General features: G+C 42.9%; 1 protein-coding gene across 1 annotated transcript in view; it reads left to right on the top strand.

The window, feature by feature from the left end:
- Positions 1-8,869: 8,869 nt before the first annotated feature.
- Positions 8,870-12,786, top strand: part of LOC308334452 (nesprin-2-like) — a 54,117-nt gene continuing 50,200 nt past the window's right edge. The window contains exons 1-3 of the mRNA XM_080791208.1: positions 8,870-8,893; positions 9,722-9,869; positions 12,692-12,786. Coding sequence (XP_080647334.1) covers positions 9,732-9,869; positions 12,692-12,786 — 233 coding nt within the window. The 5' untranslated portion in view covers positions 8,870-8,893; positions 9,722-9,731. The remainder of the gene's footprint in view (positions 8,894-9,721; positions 9,870-12,691) is intronic.

Raw genomic sequence — 12,786 nt, 5'->3', positions numbered from 1 at the left:
AGAATGTGACAATGTCCCTGTAGCAATTAATCTGTCCATTCACTAGAAGACGGGGCAATAATTGAAAGTTGAACTAATTAGAAAGGGTGTCCACACACTGACCTTCGGTTATGAAGTGTATGCTCTCACAGTATACTGTATAACACAGTAAGAGGACTGTACTACTGTTTGATTTCATTTTTCATTTAGCGCGGTATTAAAACAATACAATAAAACATACATAAAAATATGAGGGGAAAGTGCCAGGTTGAGGCAAGACGCCCTTACGGCCTTATACGAGGCCTCTACCTCTACCTCTATATGTACTGTAACATATAATAACATTTATTATTATTATTATTATTACTTATACGAGGCCTCTACCTTGTACTGTAACATATAATTACATTTAGAACCTGATAACCTCAACAAGGAATAATTGAATTTCCAAAAACAATGATTTGTGTGAATGTGGGGAAGTGAGGACGCTGGCGTCGACTGTTCGCCGCTTCACCTCCCAATGTATGAATGAATGAACCATTTGGAAAGCGCTTTGAGCACTTGGAAAAGCACTATAAAAATGCAATTCATTATTATTATTGAAAACGTGGTTATCTAGGGGCGACCCGATTAGAGAAAAGAGAATTAAAGAAAATTGGAAATATTAAATATAATATGTTAAAGGTGCTGTACTGAGTCTGGCGGGACATTTTTAATTTTATGCTTCCTGTCCTAAAATGCCAGAAACTGTAAAAGGCTGTTTATGTATTCTGCACCATTGGCCTGGAATAGATTGCTGAGTGGCTTTTATAAGAAGAAAACGTAACAAATTAATCTTGTTAAATGTCCAAATCAAATGGATTTTTAACCCATTCTGAACAGGAACCCGTTTTGGTGTTAGCATCATGTTATGCTTTAGCTATTGAAAAATACCACCGAGTGGCGCGCTACGAGCTTGTAGGTCTGCTATTTTTGAAAAATCGAAGAACGACTGACATTTTTAGAATCTGATCTCAGTTCAGAATGGGTCAATCAGACCAGTGTGTGTCCAGTGGAAACCTCGTATGAATCTGATCTCGGGTCAGAATGGGTTAAGAGATGCATCCGGTTAGGCTTCATGTTATTATGTATAAGTAGAAAACGTTCTCCTCGGAGCACCGCTCTCCACCAGGCCAGGAACGTCTGTTATGGACGTGAGTTGTTTGGTAATGATCATACTGTAGAAGTAGCAGTTAATTATAGCCAATAGGCAAATACCTACAGTAGCTGGAACAGGACTTGTAGTGTTGAGTTGTATTTTGAGTTGTTTATTATGACAGGATCACAAAGAAAAAAGAACATGTGTTTCACATTATGTTGGTCCCCCGTCACGCAAATCGGTACACACTATCTATCTCTGCAGTCATGTGATCAACACGGATCTGTTCCGATTATCCATATTCCATCCCGATTGGCTAAGATTGCCTTCCAAAGTTTAACTTTGACAAAGAAAATCAGATCCATCTGAAGTGAGTGGTGCTGTGCTGTGCTGTGCTGTGCTGTGCTGTGCTGTGCTGTACTGTACTGTACTGTACTGTACTGTACTGTACTGTACTGTACTAGCCCTCCTCCCTGGCCTGTGTGTTAGACAATTGGTGGTGAACAAACGCTATAACGCTATTTCCGTGCTCGGACAGACAGACAGACCCAGTGCCACAGCCACACCCATAGCTGTCTATAGGAGTGGTTGCACCACTCAGACAGACAGACAGACAGACCCAGGGCCACAGCCACACCCATAGCTGTCTATAGGAGTGGTTGCACCACTCAGACAGACAGACAGACAGACAGACCCAGGGCCACAGCCACACCCATAGCTGTCTATAGGAGTGGTTGCACCACTCAGACAGACAGACAGACAGACAGACCCAGGGCCACAGCCACACCCATAGCTGTCTATAGGAGTGGTTGCACCACTCAGACAGACAGACAGACAGACCCAGGGCCACAGCCACACCCATAGCTGTCTATAGGAGTGGTTGCACCGCTCAAAATATAATAAAAGGTGTTTTATGTCCACAGCAAGTCCAGGAGAAGGCTAGTGAAGGGGAGGAGCTATGTGCTGCTGTGGACCAATCGTATCAGCGTCTGCGGAGCACAGTCGACCCTGGCACCGCCCAGCTGCTGAACAAGCGAATGGAAGGGGAGAAAACACGGTCAGAGCCTATACTGTATATACACGACAACGTTTAGATTTCTAAACATAGTTTAGAATGTATGTTTATCTAAATATGAATCTATCTACTGTCTGTGCTGTATTTGCGTGTATGTATTTACTATTTCATGTCATGAAGTATCGGAATTCATAATTGGCGTACAAAAAGCAGTGGTGGAAAAAATTATCAAATGTTTGACTCAAGTAAAAGTATCAATACTGCAATATAGAAATACTCCGTTACAAGTAAAAGTTTTCAAATGTATGAAAATAGCATAATTTCAAGTGTTTAATGTATGTTCTGTAATAATAATAATCAAAGTAACTAACTAAAGCTTTCAAATAAATGTACTGGAGTAAAAGTACCAAAATATTTGCCTCTGATAAGTAGAAGCAAAAGTACTGGAAATCGGTACAAAATTACAAATGCCTCAAAACTGTACTTACTGTAAGTACAGTACTTCAATGTTTCATGACATTCATTTTAATTTATTTTTATTTTTATTTGTATAACCTCAATTACACCCACACAACCTGAACTTTGAACATTCAGTGGATTTTCTGTGGTGTGGGGTTTTCTCTGTGTGTTCTGGAGCCTTTTGAGCTGCAATGAAACCAGGCAAACAGGCCTCAACGGTGACTGGCAAATTCCTATGTCATACTGTACTGTATATGGGATTTATGGACTCATCAGAGCACTTGTTTGAGCCAGAAAACCCCAGACCACAGAAAATCTACTGAATGTTAAAAGTTCAGATTTTTTTGGTTGCAATTGAGCTCATAAAACCTAAAAAATAGAAATAAGAAAAATTACAAAAACTTTTTTTAATAGTCACTAGCATGACTGAGAGGTCATTTAAAGGGACACTTCACCCTTTTTGCAAAAAAATATATGTTAATGACGTTTAGAAACTTTAGATCACTTTCCTGGGGGTATTTATGTGTGTAATATGTGGTTTTAGATATTTTAGATTGTAGCAGTGAGCCTGTTGTCTCTGATGTCATGGACACTGGTCTCACTACCTTCCTGGACTACAATTCCCACAATTCTTTGGTGCACTGCTCCTCCTTGTGGATAGGGGGAGAGCTGTCTTACTGTAGTCCAGGAAGGAAGTGAGCCCAGTGTCCATGACATCAGAGACAACAGGCTCACTGCTACAATCTAAAATATCTAAAACCACATATTACACACATAAAGACCCCCAGGAAAGTGATCTAAAGCTTCTAAACCTCATTAACATATATTTTTTTGCAAAAAGGGTGAAGTGTCCCTTTAAGATTTCGATGTTGGTTATCTTTGCCCATGAAGCTTTCAGAAGGTTCCCCAGAGAAAATAGTAATCCTGGTCTCTAAACTGCCTCCCCCTGGCCAGCCGGGGCGCCTGATGGAGGGGAAAGGAACTGGTTGGAATAACGTGTTCCTTCCACGCGCTACGTCCAACCAGGGAAACTACACCCTGTCAGGTGTAAAGGAGCAACTCGGACACTCGGGCATGAAGGAAGCATGAGTTCAAGTCCGTTGCTCTCCCCTTGTCCCCCATATATGGGGACTAGGTTGGTGGAGGGTGTGTAGAGACCAGGATCACATTAGATGATTGACACAGGGGTGAAAAATGGGTTACAAAATCGTGGGATAAAAAAAAACTGTTTTGGTCAATCAGAACAACCTTTTGTCTCAAAGTGTAGTACCTCTGTATTTAATAGAACAATGACCATGACTGTATGATAAAGGTGCTGCAAGTCTGACATTTTTATGCTTCCTGTCCTGCATGCCAGAAACTGTAAAAAGGACGTTTATGTATTCTGCACCATTGGCCTGGAATAGATTGCTGAGTGGCTTAAATAAGAAGAAAACTTAACAAATTAATCTTGTTAAAATGTCCAAATCAAATGGATTGGAATCTAAGAGGTGCATCCGGTAGGGCAGGTCGGCAACCTTTTTCACATGAAGTGCCGTGTTTGCATTTTCTTGATAATCAGTGTGCCGTATCAACATAAAGTTGAATTATGTCAATGTCAATTATGTCTGATTTTGATTGTCCATAGGCTGTATACATTACCTTTTTATGTGGCCTATTTTCTGTATGTAGAATTATGTGCAGGGTGTAATTTATTTATAGATGTGAGGGGACTTAATTTCACAGACTAAACTTTTTTTGAATACTTCTTAATATTAAAATAAATGATCTCTCTCACACACTTATTGCCAGTGTGCCAACAGTGACCACCCTCCCCTGTGCCTGAGGTTGCCTACCCCTGCGGTAGGCTTTATAAGTACATGGATGTTGGATGACCGTCATCATTCCATCATCTCAGAGATATTTTGACATCTGAAACATTTTCTAAATATGAATTTAAGCACATGCTACTTCTGTTTCTTACTTTCCACCACTGCAAAAAAAGAAAGCGCATGACTCAGCCCAACATGTGTTGCGCCTCCCTCCCTCTAGGTGGCGCAACGTGGTGCAGGAGGTGAACCAGGAGCTCCTGAGGGCCCAGGACGTGCTCTCCCTCTGGAGCCGGTACCTCCAGCTCTCCGACCACTGCTCCCTGCGCCTGCAGCAGCTACGCAGTCAGTGGGAGGAGGTGCTGCGGGCCACCCCCCAAACGCCACCAGGTGACGTGGCGACCCCCCAAACACCACCAGGTGACGTGGCGACCCCCCAAACACCACCAGGTGACGTGGCGACCCCCCAAACACCACCACCTCCACGTGACGTGCAGTCAGAGCTGGACGCAGTGGAGGTGAGTTAACCCATTTTGACCCGAGATCAGATTCTTAAAATGTCTTCTACATCCTGACAGTTTTCTAAAAAAGCTATGTTTCTAATGTCAGTCGTTTTTCGCTTCTTCAAAAATGGCAGACCTACAAGCTCGTAGCGCGCCACTCGCTATGAGCTGCTGCTGTGTTTGTCCGCCTTGCGCCTTAGAATTCAACCAGACGGACTTCGGAGTGCTGGCTATTTCTTTCTTACTATGAGATTTTCAGGTGTCAAGCTGAGGGAATGATTCATTGATACAGTTCATGATGCCCTGGTATCCTACATACAGTACATCCAATCACCCAGTTCTCAGAGTAGACTTCAAAGTAGATTTCATTCATTCTTACTTTCCTGGTACCCACCATTATTATAGGATATGGCAGTCCATTTCAGAGTAATCTAATGGACTGTATGCTTGAATCACACATTTCCATCTCTCTCTCGCTTTCTCTCTCTCACTCACGCACGCACGCACGCACGCACACACACACACACACACACACACACACACACGCACACGCACACGCACACGCACACACACACACACACCGGAAATGCTCTAAATTGTTTTTTTCGTCTAAGAAAGGACTCTAGGGACAGCGGGTTCAGGCTCCAGGTAGCACTCAGGAGGAGGAGAGAGTATCAGCGGTGGTTTGTGCACAGCTTAATTTCTCCAAACCCCCGAGATGACGTCTTCATTTCAGCATAATAATAAAGACCAAAATGGATTTGACGTCAGCGCGTAAACAAGCTCTCCCTGTGGAGTGGCATTATTTTCTGTCTGCACATTTCAGCAGCACTTATAAACACAACATACCTAAAGCAATAACACTTTTGACAAGCCAATTAATTAACACCATACATCATTTTGGTGTTCCTTAAAATATTAAATCAGATGAGATGTTGGATTGTACTACATGCAGTATGCATGTCTTTCTTTGTCAAAAACAACTTTGTATTTTTTCCTTGATTGTCTTTAATTATTATTATTATTATTATTAAGTGCCGAGGGACTGTAAGTGTGTCAGTCATGATGTGGGGGAGTCAAGGACATACAGTATGTCATACAGCCAGTATCTCAGTTGTACTTCTTTGCTCGTGGTCAAGTTTTTCTATTGTCACTTGATGACACTTATAGAAATACAGCTGTGACAACACTTTTTCCAAGCAGCGTTCCCTTTTTGTCAGAAATTGCAGGACGGCATCGAGGATTTGCAAATCAGCGCGGGAAATATGTCCGCGACGTCCGAGCTTCTCATTGGACAGCTGGAACCCCTGCCTGCCAATGTCATCCAATCAAAGACCAGACTGCTGTCACGTGACATCACGCTACTTGGACAAACACTGTCGGGGAAAAAGGCTCATCTTCAGGTGAGGAAGTAGATTTAAATGTACGTCACATTTTGTATGAATCGATGAAGATGTAAAGACCAAATAAGAATGCGATGATGTCACGTTGACATTATGATAATATCACCGTACGGTACTATATGATTCTTAAAGATTCAAATGATAAACAAGTGTATATATATATATTTTTTTTTTTTAAAGATATTTTTTGCGGCTTACGCCTTTTATTGGTTTTGAAGGGACAGACAGTAGGCTGACAGGAAACGGGAGAGAGATGGGGGGGAAAGGCCGTGACGGGCTCGGGAGTTGAACCCGCGGCCACACTGCGACTGGATCACCAGTCGGGGTGCCCAGACGGTTACGCGCCACCGCCTGGGCCAAAGTGTATTATTTTTTATTCAGAAATATTCATTTCAATAATTTATTCTTTCATTCTGAACAGGAGACAAACATCTCGGCTATCCAGCCTTCATCAGTGTGACGATGACACTGATGAAGGCTGGATTGTCTCCTGTTCAAAATGCAAGAATAAATGATTGAAATGCAGTCTTGGTGTGTGCGACCCATTACCGTTATTTATCTGATATATTATGATTTGAACGGGCAACGCACCTAAAGTCAGAGCACGGTGGTCACATGAAAGAGTCATTTATTCAGAAATATTGTCATGTGTTAATTAATGAGTGTTACTTGGGGGCAGTAATCAAAAGTGATATCTTTTTTTTATTAAAACAAAGGTTTTGTAAAAACAAATGTAAGTGTTTGTTACTGTAGGTATCTCTCCAGCTCTGTAGTAATCAGACACATTTTCAGGTGGGTTAACCATTTCCCCGCCCCAAAAACCGTAGCCTGCGTTATTAATTTCATCATTTTAGGAGAGAGTCCCTCAAAGACCATTTTTCAGCTTTGTTTCATCACTTCCAATTTCACTTGTTTATCCTGTTCTCTTTCCTGGGATGAAGTTGGTATCGCCCTTATACGGTACTTTTTTCTAAAGTGCTGGAGAGATCCCTGAGGGAGCTCCAGGGGGTCCCCAGCTAAATGATATCAAATGGACCCTTTTCTTATGGGACTGTAACTCAGAGAGTGTACCAAGTGGAACCAAATGGACCCGCTCTCAGAGTTAAATGAACCGTGATTTTACAATAATACATTGGGAGATCCCAGAGATAGAAGTGCCATTATATACAGTAGGGGACAGTAGCCTAATTCAGGTCAAACCGCGGTGGGCTTTGACATGAAAATGGTTGAAAATCACTGCTAGAGCCATAGAAATCTTCTCTAATGGTGGTCCTTGTTATAATACTCAGTGTCATTTTGGGGGTTCTTGACATGAAAAACCACAGCTCAGTCTAATATCTACGTACAGTATACCTGTCACAAAATGTTCCGTATCAGTGGTCTGTTCTCTGTGTTACTGTACAGGAGGACTTGGCACAACATGAGACGTTCCGTGCTAGCTTGGAGGCACTCGAGGAGCGAACGCAGAACACACTGAACAGGCTGCCAACTGGCCTGAGTGAAACCACCTCTGTGAAGGTGAGGCACACTACTGTCTACTGCCTACTGTACATACAAGGAGTAATATAACGTGATTTGTGTGCGTGATATAATTGCGTATATATATCCCATTCTGACCGGGAACCCATTTTGGTGTTAGCATCATGTTATGCTTTAGCTATTGAAAAATAGCAGATCTACAAGCTCATAGCGCGCCACCAAGTGGCGCGCTATGAGCTTGTAGGTCTGCTATTTTTGAAAAATCGAAGAACGACTGACATTTTTTAGAATCTGATCTCAGGTCAGAATGGGTTAATCAGACCAGTGTGTGTCCAGTGGAAACCTCGTATGAATCTGATCTCAGGTCAGAATGGGTTAAATAACCTGTATATAAATTACATATAATTTCTTTCCTTCTGCCAAATAGAAGCTTGTGTGGGAGCTGAATGACGTGCTCCTGTCTCTGGTTGATCTCAGTGTGAGGCCGACCCGGTGTGAGGCAGACAGGCTGCAAGCACTCAAGAGGGACGTTCTCCGAGGCCTGCTTCATGTCGCTCATGCCAACAGGTAGGCTGTTCTCTGAGGCCTGCTTCATGTAGCTCATGCCAACAGGTAGGCTGTTCCCCCGAGGCCTGCTTCATGTAGCTCATGCCAACAGGTAGGCTGTTCTCCGGGGCCTGCTTCATGTAGCTCATGCCAACAGGTAGGCTGTTCTACGAGGCCTGCTTCATGTAGCTCATGCCAACAGGTAGGCTGTTCTCCGGGGCCTGCTTCATGTAGCTCATGCCAACAGGTAGGCTGTTCTACGAGGCCTGCTTCATGTAGCTCATGCCAACAGGTAGGCTGTTCTCCCGAGGCCTGCTTCATGTAGCTCATGCCAACAGGTAGGCTGTTCTCTGAGGCCTGCTTCATGTCGTTCATGCCAACAGGTAGGCTGTTCTCCAAGGCCTGCTTCATGTAGCTCATGCCAACAGGTAGGCTGTTCTCTGAGGCCTGCTTCATGTCGTTCATGCCAACAGGTAGGCTGTTCTCTGAGGCCTGCTTCATGTCGCTCATGCCAACAGGTAGGCTGTTCTCCAAGGCCTGCTTCATGTCGCTCATGCCAACAGGTAGGCTTATTGTTTCAGGCAAAACACAGGCCCACTGGCCTGGGCCGTGGCTCAGCGGTCCAGGGGCACCTTGGCTGGTAATCCACCAGCCTGGCAGTGTGCTGCGGGTTCGACTCCCGATCCCGACGGCCTTTACTGCAAGTCACCCCCCCCCCCCCATCTCTCTTCCCATTTCCTGTCAGCTGTTTACTGTCTGTCCCTCCATAAAAAATATAAAATAAAGGCGAAAGCCACAAAAAAAATCATACAAAAAAGCTGCTTGAAAAGTATCTGGACAACATGATGTTTGTTCACCTACCTCTACTAACGACCATAGTCGACACTAACTCTGTCATCATTGGCTGCCGCTAGGCTGCCTCTAAGCCAATTATGTGAGACTTACCCATAAAACCCATAGTCTGAACGGCATAACAACGCTGCAACGTGAAGCCGTGAGCTGATAGGTGGAGACTGCGACACACACTGATTATAGATGTTCATAAACGAGAGCTTGCTGTAGCTGGCAATTATTGTTATTTCTTTTTTTTGTTTGTGTTTTTTCTTTTGCCAGGGACCTTCTATAAATACCTGTATTACAGGAGCCATTCTATATATATATATATATAAGTATATAAGTATCCTTTTATTACTCTTATGAATAGACCTGATCACTCCAGTATGCCCCCCTTCAGACTCTGTGACTATTAGGTAATCCCACCTGACAGCCTGTCAGCCACGCAGGACTGCAAAAAGGAAGATAATCTGTGACATTATGATTCAAAGTACGGTAATAATGAGGTCATTTAAATGCGTGTGTGCCTGTGATGATGCTCTTGTGTGTAATCTCAGAGAGCTGCAGATGAAGACTCAGCGCTGCCAGAGCTTTGAAGAAAAGAGTGACAGCCTGAGAGCTCTTCAGGACACGTTGGAGGTGGACCTGGGGGACAGAAGATGTGACAGTTACTCCAGCCTGAAAGAGATGCTGAGCCTCCATCAGGTACAACTTACAAGGACTGTGAGATCTGATGTTAACATGTGTGCACTGCGGACAAGACCTATATCCTGCAAATCTTTAAGCTCCTTCTTACAATTTACAGTAAGCAAGAACAACACATGGTACCGTAATACATCAAATAGGCTACATAGAAGTAGTACTAAATGGTAAATGGTGCATTTATATAGCGCCTTTATCCAAGGCGCTTTACATAGATTGTGCATTACAATCACACACACATTCACACACCGATTGCGGCGGAAGCCATGCAAGGCACCAACCAGCACATCGGGAGCAATTTTGGGTTCAGTGTCTTGCCCAAGGACACTTCGACTTGTAGACAGGAGGAGGAGCCGGGATTCGAACCGCCGACCCACGGATCATTGGACGACCTGCTCTACCTCTTGAGCCACAGTCGCCCCTACTCAAGGATCTTAAGTAAGCGACCTCGCCCCGCCCCCTCCCCACCGTCAATACAAATTGACTGCTACAATAACCTTAATAATAGAGAGAATACATCATAAATAAATACTGGAAAGTTTATGCATGCACTATGTGTACTATGTAAACTCAAGGGAAACTTTGACAGAAAAAGACACCGTATAGAAAATATTATTTATTTAATTTTTATCATGCTCATAAAATGCTCTGTGCTCAAAGTGCAAAAAAAAATAATTAAAAAGCAAACGTTTCGGTCCTAAGACCTTCGTCAGTGCTATACTGACGATATAGCAGTTGAACAGTTTTCTCAGTGCTACTACTGTATGTAAACTCTAAATTTCCATTTTCCAGACATCCAGTTGCAAAAAAGGGTTGAGAACCCCTGCTATAACACACTATAAAACTATTTGCATACGCCTGTAAGGTCGTCAAGGCTCGTGCAAGTAACTACGGCAAAGTACTGCTGCGGGCTAAGATGGAGTCTGAAGAGATCATGAGTTTTCAGACTCCGGTAGTACTAGTACGGTGGAAGAGGAGTGGGAGTGGTGGGTCTGCAGTTCTATTTGCAACGGGAAGTTAATCATTCCATGTTTCTGGAGCCCGAAGAGAGAAGAGTCTGGAGGACGTGTGGAGCGTTGTCCCGGCTGTTTTAGTGAAGGTTCTGCCTCCCTGTTGTGTTGGCTGATCTGAGTATGAGCAGGGGGTGGTAGGGGGGGTTGTAGGGTTGGATCAGTCTTTGAAGATATGGGGGTGCCATACCTTTGGTTGCTTTGTAGGCCAACATCAGTGTTTTGTACTCCTGTGTGGGCAGTAACAGTTAACCAGGGGGCCAATGCACGGAGCGGAGAAGGGAGGAGAAACGGGTCCATTTGGTTCCATTTGTACACTCTCAGAGTTAAATTAACAGTGGTTTTACAATATAAATTGGGGTACCAGTCAGAGATATAAATGCCATTAAATCGGGGGTCCGTAGCATAATGCGTGTGAAACTGGGGGTCCATGACTGAATGAAGTGTTTCGGAAACACTGCTATAGAGCCGTAAAAACCCTCTCTTATCAGGGTCACTGGCATAATGTTTTCAAATGGGGGGTCCGTGGCCTAATGCATGTTGATTCGGGGGTCCTTGACACGAAAAGGTTTGGGAACCACTGGTGTATAGTGTACAGTGTAACTGGTTGCTTCAGTGTGCAAAAAAAACCAACCAACTATTGTCCCAGCTGTTGTTTGTCCACCCTGACAATCCCTCTGTTGTTGAATGTCATGCACCAGCCTCTTGTTCAAAGGGATTGTGACATGTAAAAAAAACAGATTTTGTGATTTTTCTTCATTTCTTTCTAAGGTTTTCTGAGCTCAGTTGCACCAAAAAAAACCTGAACTTTTAACATTCAGTAGATTTTCTGTGGTCTGGGGTTTTTTCTGGCTCAAACAAGAGCTCTGATTTTCCTGCTGTTCGTGTGATTTATTGTAAATTATTTTCTCTTATGTGTCTCTGCGTTGCATTGATCGTTCCCAGATGTGTATTATAAAAGGGGGGTTTGAGAAATCTGACAAAGTGTGGTCACTTAACAAAATCAAAATGTCACATAGCCTAGGCTACTGTACGACACTTAATTCTAAATATAGTATATGCTATATTCACAATATAATACATTACTACCAATCAGGGATATTAGCTGCGAATGGAATCAATCTTAAGTGTAGAGTCTCCTATTTGATAAAGAAAAGAGTCCTCAACACTGGTAAGGAGTAACTCAACTCCACTGGTTTATGAATTCAACGTTTCGATCACTGGGATCTTCTTCTTATTTCTTCTTCTTATCTCACATGCTTCTCTCATTGTTTTTGCATAATACAACAACAAAACAGTACAAAGACAAACTTCACGACAACCACTTAAAGACACAAAAATCAGCACAAAGTAAAACGTGAAACACAACAAAACAAACAAATCATATAAATAAAATTACAAAATAAAGAATAGAACCAGTTACTTGGGGCACCTTCTTAACTTTTCCATTCCATTACCTCTTGTCCACTTATATAATGACCATTTTTCCCATCTTTTTTCATAGAGGTTATTATTCTTATTTTGAATGTCAACTTTTCCATGTCTTCAATATTGTCCATGATGGTTCGCCATTGTTTATAGTCTGGTATGTCAGTCTTGAGCCAGTTCTTTGTGATTGCTTTCTTCCCAGCGGTTAAAAGGATTTTGACCAGGTATTGGTCTCTCGGATGTACAGATTATTCTATAAGACCCAGATACATTACAAGACAAGAACAGGGGATGTCGTATATCCTATTACCTCACATATGGCTGTATGCATTATCACCCAAAAAGGTTTAATTTTTGCACAATTCCATTCTCTCATTGTTTTCCCAGAGATACCAGAGTGATATAATGAGCGGACACCAGCTCCTGCAGGCGTACCTCTGTGAAGCCGTTTTCTCCCTGGATAACCTAACAGAAGAGAGAAG

Source organism: Protomyctophum bolini, assembly GCF_963924005.1.
Source record: "Protomyctophum bolini genome assembly, chromosome: 19".
Taxonomy (NCBI): domain Eukaryota; kingdom Metazoa; phylum Chordata; class Actinopteri; order Myctophiformes; family Myctophidae; genus Protomyctophum; species Protomyctophum bolini.
This window is presented reverse-complemented; position numbering and strand designations above follow the sequence as displayed.